Source organism: Mytilus edulis, chromosome 2 (assembly GCF_963676685.1).
Source record: "Mytilus edulis chromosome 2, xbMytEdul2.2, whole genome shotgun sequence".
NCBI lineage: Eukaryota > Metazoa > Mollusca > Bivalvia > Mytilida > Mytilidae > Mytilus > Mytilus edulis.
This window is the reverse complement of record NC_092345.1, coordinates 62,596,070-62,623,016: the sequence shown is the minus strand read 5'-3', so window position 1 is coordinate 62,623,016 and position 26,947 is coordinate 62,596,070. Positions and strand designations below refer to the sequence as shown.

General features: G+C 32.4%; 2 protein-coding genes and 1 pseudogene across 2 annotated transcripts in view; 1 reads left to right on the top strand and 2 right to left on the bottom strand.

Moving 5' to 3' along the window:
* LOC139512619 (nose resistant to fluoxetine protein 6-like) overlaps nt 1-26,947 on the bottom strand; it is a 499,632-nt gene that overhangs the window by 203,481 nt on the left and 269,204 nt on the right. The window lies entirely within an intron of this gene.
* On the top strand, nt 293-14,270 carry LOC139512603 (endoglucanase A-like; annotated as a pseudogene).
* Nucleotides 25,137-26,947, bottom strand: part of LOC139512600 (uncharacterized) — a 25,038-nt gene continuing 23,227 nt past the window's right edge. Inside the window, exon 20 of the mRNA XM_071300326.1 lies at nt 25,137-25,321. Coding sequence (XP_071156427.1) covers nt 25,245-25,321 — 77 coding nt within the window. The 3' untranslated portion in view covers nt 25,137-25,244. The remainder of the gene's footprint in view (nt 25,322-26,947) is intronic.

Genomic DNA, 26,947 nt, shown 5'->3' with positions numbered 1-26,947 from the left:
TAAAATTTTGTATTTATTCTTCTGGTTGAAAAGCTTAATGTTTGTTTCACTCGAGATATACAAGTCATTGCAGGACTAAAGGGTATTAAAGTCATTTTCTTTAAAGATTCATACAATTTTGATGACTTGATTTTCAAAAACAATAATGCTGATTTCTTGTTCTAGTATATAATAGACTGATTCTTGAAGTACCTGAACCAGTGCATGTTTTTTATCTTTCTGAAACAAACACATTATTATATACCAGCATAGATTTTATCTTGACACGCGTCTTAAACTTTTATATGTCGACGTATAAACTGATAAGAATATTTGATCGTGGTTCAATAACCCATACTGGTGTGTGGCGGCATATTGGTGGATCCGGTAAATATCTTAAATCATATATATATAAATTAAATATAATTCTCAGTGTGATTTTTAACGACAGCGTCCGCATTTCCACACCATTTTAAATATATCAATACATATTCTGATAATGATTTTATTATTTAGATAAAGATAGATGGTCTTTTCTTATTTCAGAATGATTACCTTTACACTGCTCTTGGCTATTGCGTCTGTTGCCAATGGCGCAACACAAGGAGTTAAAATCACACAAACTTGGAATGGTGGTTTCCATGGGACTTTTACAATTGTTCCAGATCACACGGTGAATGGATGGAGAGCACATTTCAAATGCGACAGGGGCCTTGACAAGTTTGAGGTGAATACCTTTTAATTTGGTTTCTCCCTATCTAAAATGGGTGCATTCAATATTGTATATTTTAAGTGATTGACTTTTATTATTTTTTCTTTCTGATGCTAAAAGTCACAAGTAAGTCACTGTTCTTGTCGAATGTAAAATCACAAATATACTGAACTCCGAGGAAAATTCAAAAGGGAAAGTCCCTAACTTAACGGCAAAATCAAAAGCTCAAACACATCAAACGAATGGATAACAACCGTCATATTCCTGACTTGATACAGGAATTTTTCTTATGTAGAAAATGGAGGACTTAAGCTGGTTTTAAACCTAGCTAACCCTCTCACTTGTATGACAGTCGCATTAAATTCCATTAAATAGACAACGATGCGTGAACAAAACAAACCGACATAATATGTAAAAATATCAAAAATAGATGTACAGCAGTCAACTTTGTGTTATAATCTTTATCACTATAAAAACAAACAAATATGTAACAAAGAAGGAAAATATACCATGCTGCTGTTGTATCTGTATGTCACGTCTAGTAATAGTTCAAATAATTAGTTCCCCAGGAACAGTATTTAATCCGCGGTATCTTGAGATATTTGAATTATTAATTCGCTTAAACACCTTTACTGATGATCAGATTGATGCTATAGTCAAAGATAGAAATAAGTTCTACGAATATCAAAGAATATGTCTAGAGTTTCATCACATTTGAAAATTAATCATAGACTGCGATCAGAGATTCAGTTCATGGACTGTCACAGTACTCAACATTAGTTGCTAGTTTTGGTTTTCTATCAAGGGTGAAACATCAATTAAAAACAGAAGTGTATGTAGTGTTTTTATATTAAGATTCATTGCCTTACCTGACCAAGACGCGCTCAAAAACATTATGAACTCAACCAGAACTTTTTTCATTTAACACTGATAAACATGATTGTATTGTAATAAACGACTAAAACTCGATACTTTGTGTTGTGTTACTTTTATGCTCAAAATCTATATCGAAGGCGCCCATACAAAGTAACGTCATAAACATAAGACGTAACTACGGGAAACATAACGTTAACATTTGCATTATATTCTCAACATACTGGGGGGCCGCAAAAGTATATCTTTGCATAAAATTGAAATATTTCTTTAACTGTCCATATATGAAACGGAAAAGTATGAGGGCAATTATTGTCTCTTGGAATCACTATGATAAAATTAAAAATTAACAGTCTCTATAACGATTTTCAAATCGAACACAAAATTAATGTCTAGAAGAATTTGTCCAAGTTTTAAGATGTCTTTCTCATTGGCACTATTCTTCTTGTATCAACTTCATTCGTCTCATCTGCTGTATTTGGTAGGTCCTCTTTGCTGATCTCTAGCGGATAAAGTTTGACGATCTGGGAAAATTGCTTTTTTTCACCGAGTTCGTGGTTTTTCTTCACGAACTTGCCCAATAACTCCGAAACGGATGTTGATTGTGTTGTCTCTACCCTTTTTATGTAACTCTCTAACGTTATCAGTCTCTGTTTTGTAATTACTTTTTTTGGTAAGGTATCGTGATCATGTTTCCAGGGCAACTTTGGTACGTATCTATTTTCATGAAATTCTACTGATGTGTTTTGGTACATATTATCTTCATCATGTTGTGTATCGACTTCTCCTAGTGACTCTACTTTAAACTCTTCCGGTTTCTGATTTGCCAAAATAGTGGCAATTCCTACTGCGCCCGATTTCGGACCAGACAACAGGTAACCAAGTTTAGATTTAACAGCTGTCGGACCTTTTCCTCTAATAATGGCATCTTCTATAAAATCCTAGTAAAAATAAGCACCTATCAGTAAAGATATACTAAAATTGTTGTCGTTCGTGATCGGGTGTGCTAATCTTAATTCTTCTATATGTTTTCAATCTCGTGTTTTATTTGCACTATAATTTGTGATCGGACTTGCTATAGTAGGAACTACTAAAACTTCAATGGGTATTTTCTCTCCTTCTATTGGTTCAACATATATAATTGCTCTCGGTAAGTGTTGAACTTTAGTGCTTGTATTTCCAAATGTCGAAAGATTAATTACTTCGGTACCTTCTGTCTTAATATCTAGTGTTGAAGATAATTCCTCGGTAACGAAAGAACGCTGTGCTCCTTCATCGAACAATATATTCGTATTCATTCCTTGGTGTTCACTCCAAACGGGTGCTACGGCGGTTTTCAGTAATATGCTAGAAGGGATTGCATCGTGGACGAATAAAAACTTGTGGCAGTGGCATCAATTTCATTGTTGACTACGGCGTTAACTGACGTATCATATCTACTTACATTAGCGGTTTTATCAAAGTACGATCTGTCGGTATGTTGGGTACACATACTAGTATGGTGATTCTTGTTACAGAATCTGCAACGAAATTGAGATCTACATTCACATGCGCGGTGCGATCCCAAGCAATTAAAGCATAAGTGATTGTGTTTAATAATTGTTATCCGGTGTTCATAATCTGGAACTTTTAAGCATTTTGCGGGGTCGTGCATATCGTTGCAAAAAATACAAGGTTTCTGCCGAATGTTTGTGCTTTGGCGGTAATCTCACTATCTTGTGTTCGCGGATAATCTCTCGTATCGGCGCTTGTAAATAATGACGCTATAGACGGTAAATTTTCATTTACTTCATCGGTTTCAAATCTATCTTGTATTTGCGTGTAATCTCTATTATTGGCGATAGTCAAACATGACGCTGTAGACGGTAAGGTGTCAATAAAAACATCGGTGCGTTTCTCTCCAGCTTCTAAAATTGTGATTTCTTTCAATATCCCATATCTTAATCCTTTTAATTCCCAATTATCGGTTCCGTTTTCTCTGGCTAAGTTTTGTCTTACAGCTGACGGTAGCTTATTCAAGATGATTGGGATGAGCAGTGCGCCATATGAATCTCCCGATCTGCCTAACGATTCTAGGCCTCTTATATATGCTTCTTGTTTGTCGTAATAATTACGGAGGCTAATAAGGTTGTATTGTGGTGCTGGAAGGTCTAACAGGGCTTGCATGTAGGCATTCGTGATTTTGTGTGGCTGACCAAAACGTTCTTTTAACAATTTTAAAGCTTCCGTATAATTATTATTTGTGAGCGGTAGTCCATCAATACATCGAGCGGCTTCATTACTAAGTTGCGATTTCAAATATGTGAACTTCTGTATGTCGGTGAGTGTGAGATTATAGTGTACAGATGATTCGAACGAGTCCCAAAAAGTTTGCCACATGAGTGTTTCTCCTGTAAATGTAGGTAAGGTGAGTTTCGGAAGTTGGTGATTTTGTGTAACGTTGGGCGGAACATGGTACATTTGTTGTTGAACAGAGCTAAACGCATTTTCTACTGAACTATCCTGATTCGTATTTCCGTTGATTGATTAGGCAAGGTGGTTATATTCGAAGTTGGTGACTTTGAGTATTTTTTACGTATGTGTCTAATTTTAGTATTCAGAAAGAATTTATACTCATCTGTCTGTAGTATTTCATCTCTAACATCCTCATCCTTTGTTAAATTAAGAATTTCTTCATCCAAAGCACTAATAATCTTCTGTTTTTGCGAAAGTGTTTCTAATAATTCTGTACTTTCTTCTATCTCCAAATCCTGCTCTTCTTCCGTTTTTCTCAAAAGTCTTGTTACAGCACTTTTATGGCCTGCTCTCACCGCTTTCAGTTTACTTTCCATGGCGTCACGACACCAAAATGTATTGTAATAAACGACTAAAACTCGATACTTTGTGTTGTGTTACTTTTATGCTCAAAATCTATATCGAAGGCGCCCATACAAAGGTACAAAGTAACGTCTGTTGTTTGCTCTATGGTCGGGTGGTTGTCGCTTTGACATATTCACCATTTCCTTTCTCAATTTTATATCATAAACATAAGACGTAACTACGGGAAACATAACGTTAACATTTGCATTATATTCTCAACAATGATCGTGTATTTCTATATAAAAAAAACCCAACAACATTGGTACACATTAAGTGAAAACAATAAAGATTTGATGTAGGAAACTGTTGGTATTTGTAAACAAAATCAAAATCAGAGAGAACATTTTATATAGACATCAAAATAAAGCTTAATGGTTGTAGTGATCACCAACAAATACTCGATTATATTACTAAACAATTTTTTTATCTATCTACAAGTATATTTTTTTTTCACAGACGTGGAATGCTAACATAGTAAGCAAACTAAACGGTAATACAGATTTTGTCCTTACCAACAATGCTGGTAATGCACACATTCAGGGAGGGCAAAGTGTGGATTTCGCATTCAATGGATTTGTCGCAGGGAACCCCCCAACCTGTACGATTAGTTTGGAAGGACAAACAACATCTGGTGGAAATGGAGGAACTGTTAGTCATACAACACAAAGTCCAAATAATCCTGCAGTGTCATCAGGTCCATTGAATCCAGTAACACATGCTCCAAGTCATCTGGGTAAGAAGAAAAAAATAGAACCTTTATATCGGATGTGAATTTGATAAATAAATATATATATTTTTAAAGTCATATGAAACGAGTGACTGGTGAAAAATAATGTTTATCAAATTCTTGAACCAATAAATGTATATATCAAAAACTAAGTTTTCTGTGCACGATTTTATCATTTTTTGTGCAAAAATATCGTATACGGCAATTTGTTTTCTCTCTATCTGTTATAATGTGAAAATATGGCAGCTCATTAATTGTCGTGTTTTTAAGCCGTATTTTACCGATTGTCACCTTTTTAGTAAACAATCAACAAAAAAGCATGGATATTGAGCACGTGTATAGCATGTACAATCAGGTAATAGTTTATGCCAGTGACTGATCCATGTGTATTGCGATCACATGACTTAAACTTCTTCTATATGTGGTAAATTAAATGATTTTCTTCCAAAAAAAGTTATATGTACATAAGTTTAATAATAAAAACAATCCATTCTGTTATAAAAACATGTGCATGATTTTCTTTTTAATTTGAGGTTTCATATGACTTTAATTTTACACTCTTTTTTACTTTTGACCTGTTGTCCTTATTTTTCTAATTCATGTTAAACTAAATCGACAAATACGCCTTCGTTAAAATTGTAAAAAATATTATTATTATTACAAGCAATTTTACATGTTTTTTCTTGAGAATTTATTATAACCTAGAAGCATTATATTTGAAAAAAACATTTCTATGCCACAGGACGAATACTTATAATAGTCTTTAAAAAATAGAAATCTATGTTGATTCTACTTCTACTTAATGTTAATCATATCACAACAACAAATACGGCACTGAAAACTATTTTGAAATTAAAGGAAATTGTTACCTTTCTAGGAGGAGCCCATGGTGCGCACATGAAGCACGATTACGGAGAAGCGCTTAAATTGTCAATGTTGTTTTACTATGCACAACGATCTGGTCGGATATCTGGCACTTTCAATCCAGTTCCATGGCGAGGTGACTCGGCAGTAAATGATGGCGATTCAGGCCATGATTTATCGGGAGGGTGGTATGACGGTAAGTATTAAATACGGTACACATGTGTCGGGCTTAAGTTGTGATGGTAGGTTTTCGAATGCATTCGCATGCAATATGTTTTCGATGGAATGTTTTGATGATATGTATCACATTGGATGAACAATGCAAACTATGTCTGGAGGATATATATGATGTTAGCTATATATATAGGTATCAAAGTAAGTTCACAAGTCATAATTTGTGGATAGGATGGTATGACAAATTTGTACATATGACATGACTTGTCAATTGGTTGATTGTTAATAATTATTAAAGTGAGTACGCAGCACATGAATAGAAGATAGTGATAACAAATTGGGACAAATGACATGAATTATCAGGATGTGGTTTGTCGACAGTTATGTAATTGGATACCCAGAGTATAATAATAAAAAAGTAGTGAAAGATACATAATGGACATTCAAACTCATAAATAGAAAAAAAAAAACACCACCATGGCAAAAAAAAAAAACGAAAAAAAATTAAAAGACAAACAACCGTATACAACACACAACATGGAAAACTTAAGAATAAGCAACCAAAATAATTGGAAATTCCAAACTTAAATTTTTTTAGAGCCGATAAACCTGGACAAAAATTATACCAAAATCGGACATTTAGTAATCATAGCTTTGCATGTGAGAGATGTGTTTCTAAATTTAAAACAATTTCCAAATTTTTGTGTTCAGAAACACATTATCTGTTGGTAAAATCGAAATATATCGTATGAGAATATCAACAACAGAAGTTGGCCTTCGCAGAACAAACAAATAGACCTTTTTCATCAATTGGTCATATTATATTATATATTTTTATTATTACAAATTGCCTACTTCATTTGCTTTAATATTTTATATCAATCATATTATGTACTTTGTTAAACCTATTTTTAATTTACTTTACATTATGTTTAAAAATTACATTGTAATTATTCTGCTCATTTTGGGCGCCGTGATTGGCAAATAAAATATTTGTTTGTTTGTTGTTTGTTCAGAATTTGACAATTGCTATTAATTATAGAAATCGTGTATGTGTAAAGGCACTGGCTTCTGTTTTCAACATAATATCGCGCTAATTGAATCATTAAACCGAAGGTCATATAGGGGTAAACTTCTTATAGGCAGTATTCAAAAAAAATTAAATCACAAAAAATGATTGCACATTTATTAGAACATACTCACCCCTTCTCGTCCAATGAAAAGTCAATTTTCCCCCTCTAATTTTCATAGAACATGGTTTTTCATGCACTATGACATGCTATACATCAATGAATTTTCATTGTCAGTTAATTATGAAAGTGAACTCTAATAATAACTGAACTAACGAAGTGTTCAATCCCCTAAGGCATTTTCCATGGGAAAAGAGCCTACTGAATAAAGATGAAAGATCAAAGAAAAACAAAACATTTTGAATTTTGCAATTTTTTATACATTTTCCAATGATACACATATATAGAATAAACAAAAACAATTTGGGTAAAGATGTAGTTAAAAGTAAAATCACAAAAATACTGAACTCCAAGGAAAATTCAAAAAGGAAAGTCCGCAACCAAATGGCAAAATCAAAAGTTCAAACACATCAAACAAATGGGTAACAAGTGTCATATTCCTGACTTGGTATAGGCATTTTCTTATGTAGAAAATGGTGGATTGAACCTGGTTTTAAAGCTAGCTTAACCTCTCACTTCTATGACAGTCGCATCAAATTCCATTATATTGACAACGATGTGTGAACAAAACAACAAAAACAATAAGTAAAAATCTCGTAAATAGTCTAATTCGGTAGGTCACATTCGTGAAAAGGGAACGGGATTGTAGTTACGACACAAGGAACATATCCGATATCATCTGTGAAACGGATATTCAATAACGGTCAACCAACTCGGTATGGCGTCCGTAAAATTTACAAAGTGATGATTGCAACTTCACCATTTGGAACTCTTTGTTTAAAAATGAAAATTCACACAATTTGGAAGCTGAAATCATCTCTGTTGTCGTAAGGTTTTCTTTTCAACCGACCCTCATAGTCAACTTCTAGATATAAGTCATAATCAAATAGCAAAATCAAATGCTCAAACACATCAAACGAATGGATAACAACTGTCATATTCCTGAATTGGTACAGGCATAAAATAGTACTTAATTAATTCATATACCTGACATTTGAGGGATTTTTTTTTCTTTTAAGAAAACAGTGCCAGACTGCTGATATATAAAGCAAAGATTCTTTTTCGGAGAAACACAATACATGTAAATTAATCAATAAAAAAGTAAACATTCAATGTTGAATGGTCTGAATTTAAATATTTATACAGAGAGTTTTATATCTAAATAAAAAAGTCAAATTTCAAAAAGGGGAATTGAATAACATTGTGTTGCTTTTTAAAATAAAAAAAAAATCTCAAGATATATAAGTATTAAACTTACCGGAAGCGGAAGAAAAACCATTTATCCATTCGGGCCTCACAAACTATGTCCAAGTTTTTTCATTCATCCACTGGAATGATGATTATCTATGTTTTACATTTAGTTTATTATAAAAAGTGAACTCTTATTTAGGTTTGAATATTACAATGGGAAAAGATAATTTTGTAAGGTCACTCGAAAGTGTGAATATGTTCTAAATTGGTCATACAATACTTAGCTCTATATAGAAGTGAGAAATATTAACCCAGTGTAATAATAACAGTGACAGTAAAATTAAATGATATGAATTACAATGCGCAATTTATGAACGCCCGTTTGCCAAGTTCATGTTAACAAACGTTTTCTTTCAGCGGGGGATCATGTTAAATTCAATTTACCCTTGTCACAGTCTGTCCATGCCCTAGTATACGGATTTGAACGGTTTATGGATGGATATGACGCACTTGGAAAGAAAGATGAGATGTTTGACATGTTAAAATGGCCACTCGATTACTTCATGAAATGTTGGATTCCAGATCAACAAATTTATTACTTTCAGGTAGTTATTTATGCCACCCATTAGTGATACTCTAAAATGACATTTTGTTCAATTATTTTATTGTTTAACCTACACATTAACAGAAGAGGTGAATAAGGAAAGCAATAAAACAATATTTTCAAATGGAGAAAGGGAATAGCGGGTAGCATTGATAGTTTCATGTAAAAATATGTGCGCGTTTGCAATCAATTTGACACATCTAAGTCATTGATGTACGTTGGAAAGTTGGAAATTTACTAGTCATTAAGTTTTATAGTTTAGCATCTTCAAATTAATTTTTTTAATCTGTTTTTATATTTAAGGTTGGCGATGGTCACCAGGATCATGCTTATTGGGGACCACCAGAAAATATGCATATGTGGAGGCCAGCACTGAAGCTCGATGCAGGTCATGGTGGGAGCGACGTTGCTGGTGGAACTGTCGCAGCGCTTGCATCAGCCGCCGTCATATGGAAGCAAAAAGGTACACATTTATTATTTCATTGTTTTTCCTTCCAATTGTATAAAAACAGAAGATTCATTTGGTGATTGCTTTATTACACATCAGCACCAAAAGGTGGCGATTTAATGACGTATAAAGGTGAATAAACAATACGTTATTTTGATTGTAAGATTCATATTTGTTTTTTTTACAAGAACAGAAGAAAGCTAAATGTTGAAGCCTTAATTGCTTAGACAGAACAAAGCGGAATCTTGCAGTATTACATATATTAGAGAGAGAGCATGCAGATTTTCGCAGGTGTAATATTTCGCGATTTTCATTGAAAAAGGCATACGAACTATTTTGTCGGTTATGATTTTGGTGGATTCAAAACTTTATCGATACCTTTGCATGTACAACTTCAAAATTTATTTTGGCGATTTTGTTCCATCCTCAAAAATAAGCTAAAATTTATACCCCGCGAAAATAACCCGCTATATAGTATGTTATTCTTCAGTACACTTTCATGGTTATCTTAAATCTAAAATAAATGATTATGTTGATCATAACAGATGCCGGATACAGTACGAGACTCCTGTCAGCAGCGAAGTCGTTATATGATTTTGCTAACACTCATCGCGGTGTGTATACACAAACTGTACCTGCAAGTAAAGACTTCTATGGGTAAGATTACTGTAAGATTATCAGCTTCAGAGTCCTATTGATTATGAGTTTATAAAAACTTGCAAATTAGTACTAAGTTTCAATTAGAAAAACCATCCATTTAAAGTCACATAATTTAAAACTTACTTTATTTCACTCAAAGTTTCAGATAATTCAACGAGCGAAACAAAACAAAGTTACTAGTTAAGATACGAGACATAAGACTACGTGGAAAAGGAAATCAACTGAACGATTCATATGAGATATCTTGTTTGTAGCAGTGTTGAGAAGCCATGATTGTTTTGAAGCATCTCGTTAATATATATTCAAGAAAAATAACTCATGCACAATCAGTTCGTTAATAAAAAAAAGTTGTGAGTTCCTGTCTTCCGATAACTACTTTATGTTGTCTCATCGATTTCTTTTGTAGTATTGTCAATTGTTAAATAATAAATATGTTCAGTTTTGTTAGTGGATCAAGACTTAATTTGTCCTTCGTTTGTCTAATAGATCTGACAATTATCGTGATGAAATGTGCACGGCTGCTGCAGAATTGTACAGAGCAACAAAGGACGCTAAATACCTGAACGACGCCAAAGGATTCTACCAGGCCGACGTGCCATGGAGTTACAACTGGGGAGATAAGACAGTCATGTGTCAGGTAAATATCTTTCTCTACAGATCTTTGACGAAACACCTGATATTACTTCGAGTTCAAAGGCCTGTCATATATAAAATGTAAATTTTAATTTGCAATATGGTTCAATTGTTTTCTTTCTTTTTTATTTTGTTCTTTCGTGTCTTTTGGCTTTTCATTTTGAGGTGGGTTTTTTTCTTTTTTCATCCGACAAATATTTTTTTGTTGACCCTTCGTATCATAACTATCTTCTCAGCATTCGTATTTAACATCGAGTTATTTTAATATTATAGAAATCATGTAGCAAAATTGTATATACATCTTAGTATGTATTTTTTTTCTCTTTTTTTTATTGTAAATAAAAAGAATCGTTGGGTTTTAATTTTTGCTTTTATTAAATCTTCATTCTACAGTTACTTTTGTTTGAAATAACTAAAGAAGCAAAATACAGACAAAATGTAGAAGCTTTTGTGACGTCATAGTTGCCGGGTAATGGCGTACCATACACACCTTGTGGACTTGTATTTAGAAACGAATGGGGAGCAAACAGATATGCAGGTAAAGACTCACCAAATAATTTTGTTTATAGTTCTATCTTAGTCATTGAAAGTAAGTATAAGTTGATACATGTAGTCTTATGTCAATGGGCTTCACAAAAATATGTCTCTAATTTGGTGAAAGGGTATATTTTGTGTTTGAAGTATTTTTTCTTCCTTTTCTCATAAAATCTTGTTTGGGCAAAATCTATCTTTTGACATTGACTACTGTCATTTGGCATGAAGGTGTATCACCATACAAATGTGCTTTCGTTTTGATCATGACCTTATTATGACCTCGTTCTTTCATTAAAAGATCGAATAATTAGTTTGAGGGTCATTTTCTTGTCCGGATAATATTGTTAATTCTTTTATATTGACATACTTTTCATGTAATGCACATGTTTTTTCAACAAACAATCGGTATTCCCATCGGAACCAACTGTGCTGCTCTTCTTACAAACTTGTTCCATTATTTAAATAAGCCTTACTTGAGAATATAAAAAGAAGCGACCGTTATCCTTTTACTTCAAGTTTCAAAGTTTGGTGACTATGTTGAGAATTCTATCACATCGACTTGATATAAGAGATATAATAGACATAGTTAAATATGCTTCATATCTTGAAATCAATATAGAATTTGACCATGGAAGTATGTTTAGAACAAAACTGTACGACAAGAGACGATTTCCAGCAGCGCTGGAGAACTTATCTCCAAGTTGATACAATATTCTAGAGCTTAAATTTCTAATATTCGTGCACTTGATAGAATGTTGCTACTTAAAACGACCGATGCCACATGTACAGCATTATCTGCTTACCATTGGTTTTTTTTCTTGTGTACTGTTATTTGTCTGTTTGTCCTTTTCTTTTTGGCCATGGCGTTGTCAGTTTATTTTTGATCTATGATTTTGACTGTCCTCTGGTATCTTTCGCCCCTCTCTTGATTTAATAGCTTACTTGTGTGTAGCAACCATCTATCAAAGAAATCATGATAGGAAAAACAAGTCCGGGAAAATTGTATCAATTGGGAGATATATACCCGTATGAAGGCGCTGCTGGAATGTTGTTACATAGATTTAGAAAGTTCACAATTGGGAAGCCGAAATCATCTCTTGTGTCGTAATTTATTTTTTAAACCGACCTTCATTGTCAATTTCTAGACGTAATTCAGACTTAACTGTATCTGTTGTGTCCTTTATCTCTAGTTAGATGAGATGGATGCGTTCAACACAGTCACCAAACTTTGAATTATTTAGTGAGAGAACATCATCTTTATTGCGGTAAAAAGAGGAACACAATTAGTTCCCATTGGAATGCCGACAGTCTGTTGAAAAACACGTCCTCCAAACTTTACAAATATGTTGTCAATAAAAAAAAACAAGCATCTTGCTTGATAAGATTAGTTTCAGAATTTTTTTTGTTTGAATCAGAGTGATTCTTTACAATAGTTATCAAAGGTACCATACTTAAAATGTAATACGCCAGTACAAAGTAGGATGTATCCCTCCCCAAGAAAAGATACTTGTATCTACGTCTGCCATTCTTTTTTTATTAAACAAAGCATTACCAAATCTTTTAATTTGTCTTTCAATTTGGAATTGGGAATACTTGTGTAAAGTGTAGAAAAGTCAAATGTTTTAATACTATTGCAAGATAAAATAGTTTTAGATTGTATGTACTCTAAAAGATATTTACATTTTTTAAATACCCACATCTGATTCACGTCCGCTAAAATAGGCTGTTATACAATTACTTCGAAGCCCGGTTTTGATTGCTGATAAAATAGATGTTTATAATTTAGAAAGAGGTTTTGTAATTGATATTCGGATTTGTGGAGTACTTTCAAATCATAGCTTCACAAGAATGTCATAATTTTAATGAGTTTTATGTTTATTAATTAGGCAATGGTGCATTTATTGCTGTTGCCGCAGCAGTGGCTGGTATAGGTGGCGATAGTTATCTGAAGTGGGCTATGACACAAATGAATTACATGCTGGGTGACAATAATTACCACATGAGTTATGAAATAGGGTTTGGTAACAATTATCCACGCCATCCACATCACAGAGGAGCGTAAGATATGAATACATATATATTATCATACAGATATTTACAAAGTGGTAGTAAAAAAAGAGGTGAAAATCCCTCATATGACATACTATCCTAACCAAACCTGTCATAGTCCGTGCAATAAAATTTCTACAGTGCTACAAATGAGTACGATTTTTACAAATTAAAGGTTATATAAAAATCATTTTCTATTTTTTTTTTCATAAAGACTATTCCTAAACCCTTGTAATATAGAAGTAAAACAAAACATTTTATCGTAGTATATACGGGGCGCCGAATGGGACTCTTGTGGTTTTGTACAAAATTCAATTCTGTCATAACAAAACCATTTTTGTCTTACAAAACTATGTGATACAGACTTGTTTTATGAGTCCCGTTCGGCGCCCCGTAGTATAGTTTACCGTTATTAATATATCTTCTGTGTTTTAAATTTTAAGAAATGCTGTTTGATGGCCGATGAGAGAACTATATGATTCATTAAAGACAAGAAACCAGAGATGATAACAATTACAGGTTTGACCTACATCAATGAAAGTAATTATATGTTTTAACATCATTTATATTACCAATTTTATAGTTCTTTTGGGCATGAGTTAAAAGGTGGATTAGTTGGTGGACCAGGTCAGCATGATGATTATGTGGATAAACAAGACGATTATGTGAAAAACGAGGTGGCTTGTGATTATAATGCAGGTTTCCATTCCGCTGCAGCAGGTAGATATTCGAAACATTTTTCGCTTGTTTGAAAGTAATTGTTTTGTAGTTAAATATATTGATAAGATTCGTTTTTTTTTTTATTTCCATTATAAGTTTTTGATTTAATTAAATCGTTATAATTCGAGCCGAAGCCGTTGTCTTTATTTGATATTTCTACTTAAATTTGAATGATTGAACCATGATTATTATTGAAACATGATTATTATTGAAACATAATTATTATTGAAACAAGATTATTATTGAAACATAATTATTATTGAAACATGATTATTATTGAAAAATAATTATTATTGAAACATGGACATTTGTTTTAATTCAGTATGAATAAATATGTATGAAGATACAAATCCAGTGATACTATAATTGATACTGCGGTTTCACAAATTTTCGTGGATTTAGGAAAACTTGCATATTCGTGGATATATCATTTAGTGGTTTTGGCAAAGTCTGCATACTATCCATTCCTCAACAAAATTTGTTATTCGTTGAACTTTTAAATTCGTGGTTCCCTTGTACCATTAAATCCTCGAAAGTTGGTATGCAACGAATTATAATTAATCCACAGTAGTCTAAATATAAACAAGGTCTCACAAATAAGTTGATTAGTAATGAAACAATTTTTGATACACGTAATCCAGTAAAATCTTAACTGAAGCTTGCTAAAACCATGGTAATAACATTTCTACATTTGTATTGTTTTCATAGTTTACAAGTAGTTCTTTCAAATAATATTGGTGAATGTTTCGTCTTTGTCCCATACATGTCAGGGAAACAGAATGTTACATTATGTTTCATTTGTATTGGTGCAATAGGTTTGACTTTTGGAGGTGCTTTCTGTGATGGTTGTAATTGTATTGAATGGATACTCTGATCAATCCAATGTGAGTTATAATAGTTACATACAACTTGCCGTTCTACAATATGACTTTTATTACTGCATTTCAAACAAGCATAATAGTATGGACATAGTAATCGCGTGCACATAGGATTTTAATTTGATGCATTACATTAGAGATATTTAGGACTCGGTCTTAATCACAGGTCATGTTGGCTGAATGTATACCATAAATCTAGACAAGTCCAGTACAGTAAGGAAGCCTGAGTTACAGGAAAGAAGTCATGGTAAGAAAATGAGTGATGGTAGGGAAAATGAGTGACTTGTTCTATGTTTGTTCGGCCCTTGACCATCATTGTGGTCTATGATAGTGATTGTAAGGTTTTTGCTATCAGCTTGGGCTTAAATGAAAAACAGCGAATGAGTAACTCATTTTTCTACCATCACTTGTTTCCCGTAACTTCCGTACTGGACTCTTACATTTTTTAGAAATTTGTTCCTCCTCCCAAACATCTATATTGAAAAATTTTACAAGCTTATTGATAATTTACATTATTATCAAGATCATTATTTCAGCTTCACTAACATATGTCAAGATAAGATTCATTTTACATCTAACTGATGAAGGATACTAGTTTTCATTTGTTCATTATTTCATTTTTTTCTGGTGATGGTGTACCCTTTAGACTTGTTAAATACAAGTTAAAAGTGAAACAACGTTCAAATTTATGCGTTGGATGAAAACGTTATTTTTGTACGAGTGCATGAAAAACAAAATTTCTTGGAAGAGGGGTCTAAATACAGCACAGTATATACATATAATTCATCTTTCACATGACATGAATCAATGTTCTAAGACATCAGTGTTCAAAACAATAAACGCATAACAAATATAAAAGCTGCCAACGACATTCACTACATTACAGGCTCCTAACTTAGGACAGGCACATACAGACTATGGCCGATTCAAACACCTTTGAGAATGGGGGAACAGTAAAAAAGTAATGAATGAAATCAGTGTTGAAAAGATTTTACTCTTCAGATGGATACAAAGAACAAACAAAAGTAACAAAGGTAAAAGTTATAACAAAAAAATATTTGTTTCATCTATTTGGCGGCAGATATTTTGACCCATGTAGATATGCCCTTGACGGTGTCAATGTATACTTTTTCGGTTGCAGTTAACTATTTTCAACATCACCACTCGAGCATTCGTTTGTAAAAAAATAAAATCACAAAAATACTGAACTCCGAGGAGTTTCTGGTTTTACCGTCAATTTAACACACTTCGATTTATCAACCACCTAGTGATGCTAATGAATTAAGCAACTTAGATAATTATCTTGAAGTTTGTACCCGATATAGTATCTTATATACTTTTTAAGCGATATGAATAACTCTTGATTTGTAGCCAGATAAGCCGTACTCGTTGGAACTAATCCTAAGGAACAAGTCAACCGCTTATCATACACAGTTAATAATATTGTTAACCGATAAGCTGATATGGCCAGTCATTATTACGAGATGTGTTTTAATTTGCCAACAGATGTATCCTTCAAATGGAGTTGACAAAATTTAGCATAAATGTTTTCAATGCCAACAAAAACCAATAAGCGCCATAATGTTGCATTTAGTTAAATGTTTGTATTAACATGTATTAAATACAATATAATCATAATAAGCTCAATTTGCTACAAGTTTTTGAGTCAACATAATGTCATGAAACCTCATTTTGACTGATCCGTTTAGCCCTTTGTCGGCAATACCGACCTTTGCATACGGATCATTTCCTATTTTCATTTCAACGTATCTTCCACATGGACCAATATAGTTCATCAGTTCTTCTTGTGTCTCTGTATCTGTAACTTGAATGAGACAATCGTGCTTGTAAGACCAACGCGGTAGGAAATGGAGGGATAACCATTCCTTTTTGTAAGGCAATGGCGCCTTCCATATTTTCCTCCAGGAATAGGAACCAGTAGGAGAATCACATAATTCAAAATTATTTTTAGACCTTCTCTTACAGGAGACCAGAGATGAATATTCTGGTTATATAAAGCTTCTTGTGTCATAGCTCATATCACAATATAGCAACTAATTACACAACAATTAATTATGTAATAATTATGTCATAATGAAATTATCACAATTTGAAAGATTAATCATTCTTCTTTCTTTTGGTACCTCATTTATAAAATTTAAAAAAGGATGAAATGAATTACATCAGTTTAAAGTTATCTGATTGGGAGTGAAAAAATCTTTGTATTGTGCTACCTTAACAGAAGAACTGAACATAAAACAATACAAGCAATAAGGTATAAGTTTAACTTTATATTACATTCCCTCGAAGAGTTCAGTGATCATATATTTAACCAGATGGTACAAATATGAATATTACTGTATTATAATCTATAAGCAACAAGGTTCCGGTGCAAATTGTAGCAATGGTGCATTTTGTAGCCAAGCACGAAATACAATGCCATGTAAATCAGGACATTATTATGTAACATAACCTTAAAGGAGGGGCGAAAGATACCAGAGGGACAATCAATCTCATAAACCGAAGGTAAACTAACATCGCCATGGCTTAAAACGAAAAAGAATATACAAACAAAAAACATAACATAGAAAAACTCAAGACTAAGCAACACAAACCTTTTTATTTCAAATAGATTTTTATGTATATTAACGCATCATATATAACAGGATTAAAATTATGTACGACATTACCGCGTTTCGTCTCTAAAAGACTTATCAGTAACGCTCGAATAAAAAAAAAGTAAAACATGTCAATAAAAGTACGAGGTTGTAAATCATTAATGACCCAACATTCCCAAATGGCTTTGCCAAATACTGCTACCGTTATCTATTTCTGGGTTAGATTTTTAATAAGTATTTCGATAAATTTCGAATGTTTTGTAATCAGCTGATTTATAATTATTCAAAAACGGCATCGAACAGTGGTTGTAAGTTAACTCATCATAGATACCATATTAAAATTGTGCATGCAAGACGTGCGTTTAGTCTTTAAAGACACTTCAGTAACGCTCAATCAAAAAAGATAAAAAGTCCAAATAAAGTACTAAGTTGAAGAGCATTAAAAACCCATGATGGAAGATTTATTTTTAAAATTATATACAATCAAAGCAATTATAAACAATGCCGTTCCAAACAATATACGCAAAATAAAGTAGTTAGGGGCCTGCTAACATGAAAGCATGAAAACATATCATAAACAAGTAATCCTGTGTTAGGATGCTAACACAAAAGTCACCAAAACGGCCCCCAAATCATTGTTCTGCGTTTTCTATGTTTAACTCTATTAAAAGCATTTTGCATTTTTCTCATTTTTTTGCAGTTGTCATGGTTACGGCTGCCATTTTGGAAATTCCAATGTGAAAAGTCATGTCTCCATATATTAGGCAACATTAGTTTTAAGTTTCATTAATTTCTAAGCATTTTGAAGTTTTTCAAACTTTTGCGGTTTCCATGGTAACGGCGGCCATTTTGGAAATTCCAATTTCAAAAGTCAGGTCTAGATAAGCTAGGCATCATTTGTTTTAAGTTTCATTAAATTTGAAGCATTTTGAAGTTTTTCATATTTTGATGTTTCCATGGTAATGGTGGCCATTTTGGAAATTCCAACTTCAAAAGTCAGGTCAAGATAAGCTAGGCAACATTTGTTATAAGTTTTATTAAATTTGAAGCATTTTGAAGTTTTTCATATTTTTGATGTTTCCATGGTAACGGCGGCCATTTTGAAAATTCCAAAGTCAAACTGCTGCTGCAAATTGTTCTCTCCATAATTATATACCATCATATACCATTTAATGGCTCTAGAATAAATTTAACATGGATGTTCTGGAATGTTCCATGAAAATTCACCCTCCTAAAATTATGCCAAGGAGACCCCCTACTGAAATAAAAAAAGTTTCATGTTGAAGCAGACATGTGTCTCTTAATATTCATATAAAGAATTCAACTAGTTACAAAATACACAAAACTTATGACAAGGAACCAAGACTGATAGTTGTAAACTGTGGTTGGTCTTAACCGATTTTTATAGTGAGCGAATGGTCACTGCACGTGGTAAATTTTAGGTAATATATGCCATTGGCATTGTAACGAAAAGATCTTTTGTTTAAATCTTAATTAAACTCATTTAATACTATTATTTTTATTTTTCCTATAATTTCAAAATTCGAATAGTAGAAAAATAACCTTGATACAGTTCCGATAAACGCCTTATCATCCAAGGTTAAACTGATCAAGATAACAAAATATAATAGCATGATAATTAATTAATTTATCTATTAAAAGAAATTAATTTCAGCTATTACGATACAATTGCAAGATAAATAGCATTTTTATAAATGTGAAATATTGGAGTTCTAGGCTTCAACATTTTCACTTCTCTCTTCTGTGAAAGTAAAAAAAAACATTACTTCTATGCTATAGTTTCAGTAACATAAAACATGGATCATTTAAAAAAAAAAAGTATATTATTCGATGGATCAGTATATACTGCGACCTTTGATTTCGCATTTTATATTAAAAGAACGTACACAATTTTTTAAGGTATTTAAACTGCAATTAATTTGATGGTACTCTATAATTTATTGATATTACAGTGTTTGGTGGACATGCCTTCCACTGGCTTCTTTCATCTTTGATTTCAATTCAAAGCAGACCAGTTTAGAGGGTACATTACGCTATGAGTGCCCTTTGATCCAAACCAACGAATGTGTGATCAGTTAATCTCTTTCAGTATGATTAATAAAGAAATTCAAGGGTCAACATAAGGCCATCTGTAAATGAAGGATACCTTAAACATAAAAAAGTCAAATAAACAAAAATACCGAACTCTGAGGAAAATTTAAAACAGAAATTCCCTAACTAAATTGCAAAAAGAGTCCAGGATATTTTGTGTATATACATCCTCTATCAGCCTAAATCAACGAATATCAATACATACATTTCTTTGCAGACATAATGATTTCTCAATAGAACAACATTAACTATAATTGTAATTAACTTTATATTAGAAGTATATATTCAAATATAAAATCAGCTCGTGTCAAATTAAAAAAAACCACGTATGTACATGAATATATGTGACAATGCATGTAAGGTCAAATCTATGTATGCTAATGAAAATAAAAAAGGACAAAAGTACTATGCCGCTGTTCAATACTCGTATCTCTATTGAGAGAGAAAAATCTAAACTGAAAAATGACTACACTGAAAAAACAAGACAATATCTGAACCATTCTTTTTTAAGAGTATTGATTAAACCCAAATTTACATAATTCTCTTTTTATTATCATTGTATATTTGGTACCAAATATTATATTTAATTAAACAGAGAATTAATTCAATTGAGGGTTTTAATCAATACTCTGGTACAGGTATTTTCTTATGTAAAAAATGGCGGATTAAATCTAGTTTTATAGCTAGCTAAACCTCTCACTTGTATGACAGTCGCATAAAAATACGCGTCTGGCGTATCAAATTATAAGCCTAGTACCTTAGATGACTAATTACCGATGTTCAGAAAATTTAAAATCAATACTTTTGATTTGAACTAACAGGGAAAATTTATCTTTTCATAAAAATCTTATACTTCATGCTGGAAGATGCTTTTGTGCTTTTTGTAAATGAGATTGTATCACATTGATGACTGCTGTACCCATATTTTGACTAGTTTACCTTTTATGTCTGTAACGCATCGTTGTAAATATAACGAAATGTGATGCGACTGTCATACAAGTGAGAGGTTTAGCGCTATAAAACCAGGTTCAATCCACCATTTTCTACATTTGAAAATGCCTGTACCAAGTCAGGAGTATGGCAGTTGTTGTTCATTCGTTTGATGTGTTTTGTCATTTGAATTTGTCAATATAACTTTCCTTGGAGTTCAGTATTTTTCTGATTTTTCATTTTTCTATATGGATTGGGACTGATGGTCTGACTAACCCATGAAAGCAAAATAATAGTCTGTTTAGCACTACTCGGTAGGGGATTAAGCAAAAAAGGGAGGAATGTCAAGAATTTAAGTAGTTTATTCGCAAAGTGGTCAGGAATATGACAGTTGTTTTCCATTCGTTTGATGTGTTTGAGATTTTGACATTGTCGTTTGGTGTAGATCTTTCCATTATGAATTTTCCTTAGAGTTCGGTATTTTTACGGTTTTACATTTTACTTTAGCTTTTTAAGCAATGCGAGCTTAGAACATGTGATACTTATGCTGGATTGCTGAACAGCTTACATCGGTATGTTGATGTACAGAGATTGAAATAACAATACAATTGGTACAATGTCATCTTTTAATTTGTTTTTATTCATGTACTGACAATTTACTTTCAGGAAATGTTGGTTAATTTTAATAGTATGTACTTTGGGAGACCCAAAACACAAGTCACTGAAGAGACAAAATTCCAAAGAAACTGTGTAGCCTGCTTTTGACTGATGAGGGGATGAATGACCACAAAAGGGGAAAATAATCAACGGTTATGGATGTAATATTAAAAACTTTGGTTTTACAAAGCAGGGACAGTATATTCTAGTATAGATTGTCCCTGTACAAAGGTATTCATACATCGTCATACTGTACTGTTCCACTTCCTGGACAGAGGGAAAAGCTTAACATGTGTTTGTAAGTTACTATTAAAAAAAATACGAGCGGAGGAGCAATTCACCACAAAAATATAGTTACCCTTCTCCCAAGACAACAACATTAAATTGATGCTTTTTTAAATAAAAAAAAATCTTTATGAGCATGCTCAAATTCCCCAAACATCAAATTGTCACTGGGCAAACAAAATATTACCAGATGCCTAAGTTCAAAGAATCGTAGCTCCTGCAAAAAGTTAACAGATTAACATTTTGTGTGGTTATTTACATCTATATATTTTGTCTTCATTGTCACAACAAAGTTCATGAAATTATGTTGAGGGGTTTCAGAGGAATAGCCCTGTCAAAATGTATCGGAACTTCCTGTCGACTTGCACATCTTATTATCTTTAACATTTTATCAAATTCTGTATTTTTATTTCATAATTTCATAAATTAATTGAAAAGTAACTTTTCATTTTGGGATGCAGCAATACCCGCGCCTTTGCATGCAGCTATATGATTGTAGATGCCCATAGACATGAAATACAATTTATATGTCTCTGAGATGACTAAAAATCTGCGTTTTGAGATCTTGGCGCATGACATAACTTTATATATTTGATACTGTTTGCGACCTTGAACTTGCAAACCTATCTTCAAACATGTATTTGTGATATACTTTTTGGTGTTGTTCAACAATAACAACATATATCATTAATATTCTTCACGGGATCCAAAAACTGTTAACAAGACTTCACTGGCACAAACATATATAGTGATTCCTTTCTATCCCCACGGAATTTCATTGCAGGAGGTATAACACTGACATCAACTGAATTGCAAACTGACACTTTTGTAAATGAATAGTAAAAGGTCACTTCCTGTTTCTTGATGTTTCTCAACAAGGTATTTCTGTAAGCTAAATGTAGAGGTAATCTATAATTCGATTTTATTTATTATAAGCGTTGCAACAAGTAAATAACTATCATTTGCTGGCGTTAATGTGTTCTATGCTGCACCCTTTGAAAATGATCAATCTTGAACACTAATTATACCCTTTAGTTAGTTTCTGATGTACTTGTTTACCGTTGGTGATAATCTTTTGATCACAAATTTTAGCCAAGAAAATTATCACAGATCATTGATTTAAATTAAGATGTTCACAACAGTTTAGTCAAAACCAATAAATAATGCACAGGATATTCTGTATCTATAAAATGGCTATAAAGAATTTGATTGGTTAAAACGTCACTGTTTTCTTTGTAATCAGAAACATGTAATAAATCACATTTTTGTGGGTAGAATATTTTAACATCAAGACTCGTCTCAAAAACCTGTCATAATTCTGGTTCATGACCTGATAATCAGGATAATTCAGCCCAAAACCAAAAGCATATAAACACTGACCAACTGTTATGGGATGGTGTTATAACCGTCTCATTGCATCCCTACCACATTATATGATTGAAACTATCTAAGTATTGAGTTCATTATAACATATCATTCGATCAAATAAGTATAAAAACATGGAATTCCAATCTAGTGTTCTTTTTATGGAATACAGCTACTCCCTAGATGCATCGATACACATACCCAACTTCATTTACCCGGAAGAGCGACTTGGAAACAATATGTGTCAGAATAACAACGTTTAATCTGATGTCTAATGCACAGTAAGAGCCACACTCTCTGCAAGTTTAGACCTTTTGCAACAACTCTATGGGGCAAAATTTGTCCCTTATCCACTTAACTCACATTTTTAAGAGGCAGTCAAAATTTCCCCCAACCTGAAAATGCATGAAATGTTTTAAAATTAAGAAACAAAAAAAGTAATTCCGAGTGAATTACATTAGGCTACTAAGTTAATAGTATTTGATTTTCAGTTCTTTAATATATGTCTTATATTTTATAAGTCTATGTGACAATTAAATTATTGGTAAGTTAATTGTTTTTATGGGAGGCTGCTATATTTGTGTCCTTGCATGCAGCTATGATTGAAGATGATTAACTATCTGAATTCTGAGACCTAGGCATGTGACATTTTTATATTTGAAACTGTTTGTGACATTGTACTTGCAGATACATTACAACATTTATTCTAGACACACTTTTTGGTGTTTTACAACAATAATACCAATTATCATTAATATGCTTGAATTGATTAAAAAAATTCTTGTAGACTTTACTGGTATAGACAAACATTGTGATTCTTGTATATTCCCATAACATTTTAAAGCAGAGGTTATAACAAGGACACTTTAGCGCATGAACTTAATTGCAAAAGGACACATTTGCCATGTGATTAGGGACTTTTCAATTTGATTTTCCTCTTGAGTTCAGTATTTTTGTGATTTTACTTTTTATATACTGGTAAATGAATAGTAAAAAGGCACTTTATGTTTCCTTTAGCTGTTTCTAAGCTGTCTATTTCTGTAGGCTAAGAAATTAATCTATAGTTCATTTCTATACAAGGTAATACCTGCCATCTATGGGCATCAATGTGTTCTATGCTGCCAAAAAAGATAGATGGCAGGTAAACAGTTACCTACTTTTATGTGAGGCTGCAATAATCCTTACATTGCATCCCTGCCACATTATATGATTTAAGATATCTGACAATTGATTTCAATATAGCGTACAGTTTATTATGACCAGTAAAGAAAACACTGAATACCAATATTATCCCTAATCCAATTTACCGTCATTTTCGAGTGGTAGTCCTAATTTCCAGCATGAATATGTTGGTTAGTTTTTAATGGCTTTGAACTAGCTTTTAGTTACTGCCAGTACTCTCAGATTTGAACTTAGTGTCTTTTTGTTGTTGGGAAATACAAGTACCCTGCCACGTCCACTTGTATTTGTACTTTTATCCATCTGATGAGTTAAGCATTTTTCAACTGATTTTTATAGTTCGGTCTTGTGTTGTACTGTTACACCACTGTCCCAGGTTAGGGGAGGATGGATACCACTAACATGTTTAACCAGCGTTCAGTATGTATATTCGTTTGTTTATGTGTTACATATTTGTTTTTCATTAACTTTTTGTACATAAATTAGGCCGTTAATTTTTCTCCTTTGAATTGTCTTGCATTGTCATTTCAGGGCCTTTTATAGCTGACTATGTAGTGAGCTTTGCTTGTTGTTGAAGGCCGTACAGTGACTTATAGTTGTTAATTTCTGTGTCATTTGGTCTCTTGTGGAGAGTTGTTTCATTGGCAATACTACCACATCTTCTTTTTTTATATGTATGTAATATTTGCCACAGGATGTTAAGCAACCAACAATCAATCAATCTAGAACCATTTAAATACTTCCTGCAGATATAGCAATGAAAAACAGGACTGAAGATTTGGTGATACTAAAGGATAGGAAAAATCTGAGGAAGAACATAAAATATAAAAATTCAAAAAAATCATAAACCTATACTGAACTTAAGATTATTTCATTAAAAAATATACAAGAATTGTTAGGTTTGATAAGAATATATTGTAGACCTGCTAAACTTGTTAAAAATAATCTTAAACAACAAGTCAATAGTATGAAGACAGAGACACAATGCCTTCAAAAGCTAACATCACAAATCTGTACAAGTTCTTAAGGATGTTTCCAGTAAAGCTGTATATCTTGGATGAACATGAGTTCCATCAAATTCTAAAAAAAAAAAGAGAAAAAATATGTATAAAATTACCAATAGGGCTATATCTATTATGAATGAACAAAAAATTCCTAATGATGAATTTTCAGTAGTTTTGTATAGAGTCATAGAATATACCCTAATTTGTACTTTGACCACATGTGGAGTAGGATTTTTAATGTGCAAGTTAACAAGATAATAGTTCACAGGAAATCATGCCACCTAACCCAGTCACATTATTCTGACTGCTAGTTGACCAGTCTTTGCTTTAACTCCTAAATCCCATGTGCTTAGCAGGGAAGCAGCAATTACCAATGTGTATGTCTTTGATTATACTTGCCGGGATTCAAACCAACAAACTGCCCATTCTTTAGGCTAGCATGCTACCACACAATAACCAAGGTGGTTAAGAGCACTCAAACCATCCAATTTTAATCATTATTTAAACAATCCTGTTCATATTTTAGCATGTTAATCTATTGTAATCAAAATTCATAATATCTAATAAAATTTGTAGATTTAGCTAACAAAGTCCTTACATTTGTATAAAGTAACATTTGTTTATAGTGGAAAATTGTTTTAATGTTAAATAAGCTACAATTAAAAATTGCTTGCTAGTCCTTCTCTGTGATTAATATTAGATAACTCTGGTTCATTTTTTAATCAATCTATCATGAAGGAGATAAATAATTTGGCGTTCATTTATAGTCTTTTTCAAAATTGATGAAAGGTTCTTTATATGTAATCGTTTTAAATGTTTCAAATTTATGAAATTATATTCGTTCATCAATGTCTTTGATACACCAATAACAAAAACTGAAATACATTGAACTGATATATTTTGTAATTATTCAAAATTAAATCAGAAACCTATACTTAATTATAAAATAATGAACCTGTTAAAGGGAGAAAATACTCGCATAACTTTTTTTCGAATCGGCATGTAATACAAAGGAATGTCACTCTTGCATACAAATGGCACATCAATGTAATTAATTAACTGCGCATTCGTGCTCCACCTTCAATGAAGATTCTGAATTATAAATATAACCAAAAGTTGTTAATCTACAGGATAGTGAAGACTAATGAAAGCTAATCCACTGTAAAAAATATTTCTTTGAAATTTTTTAAAACTTACTCAGAAAAATGCTCAAGCCACTTGACTTTCATAGCTCATAATCAACGTTTTTACACAATATTTTAATAAAGTAGTTAAAGATTATTTGCTTCTCAAAGTGTAAGACGCAATACAAATCGTATGCTTGCATCATCTTATCCAAAGACAGATTTAATTAAGTCCTGAACATTTCAACATTTTTTTGTTTATTTTTATCAATACCAGTTTGTAAACAAATCACAAGTACATGTTAAGATCCGACTAAAAACCTATATCCTGATACCGTTAGGTAAATATGCTACATATTTAATATGAAGTTTTAACAATATGCTCATATTTGCAGTGATATTTAATATTTTATTGAACAGAACTGCACTTACAAATCACTTCTCTAGGCATACCTTTCCAAAATTAAATCAAAGTTCCTTTAGACCGTACAACTTTAACATATATGTGATATAATTCTTCTGATAGTTTCCTGCTAATTATTTCCTGGTAGGATATTTTTTTGGTGATGTGGTATGAT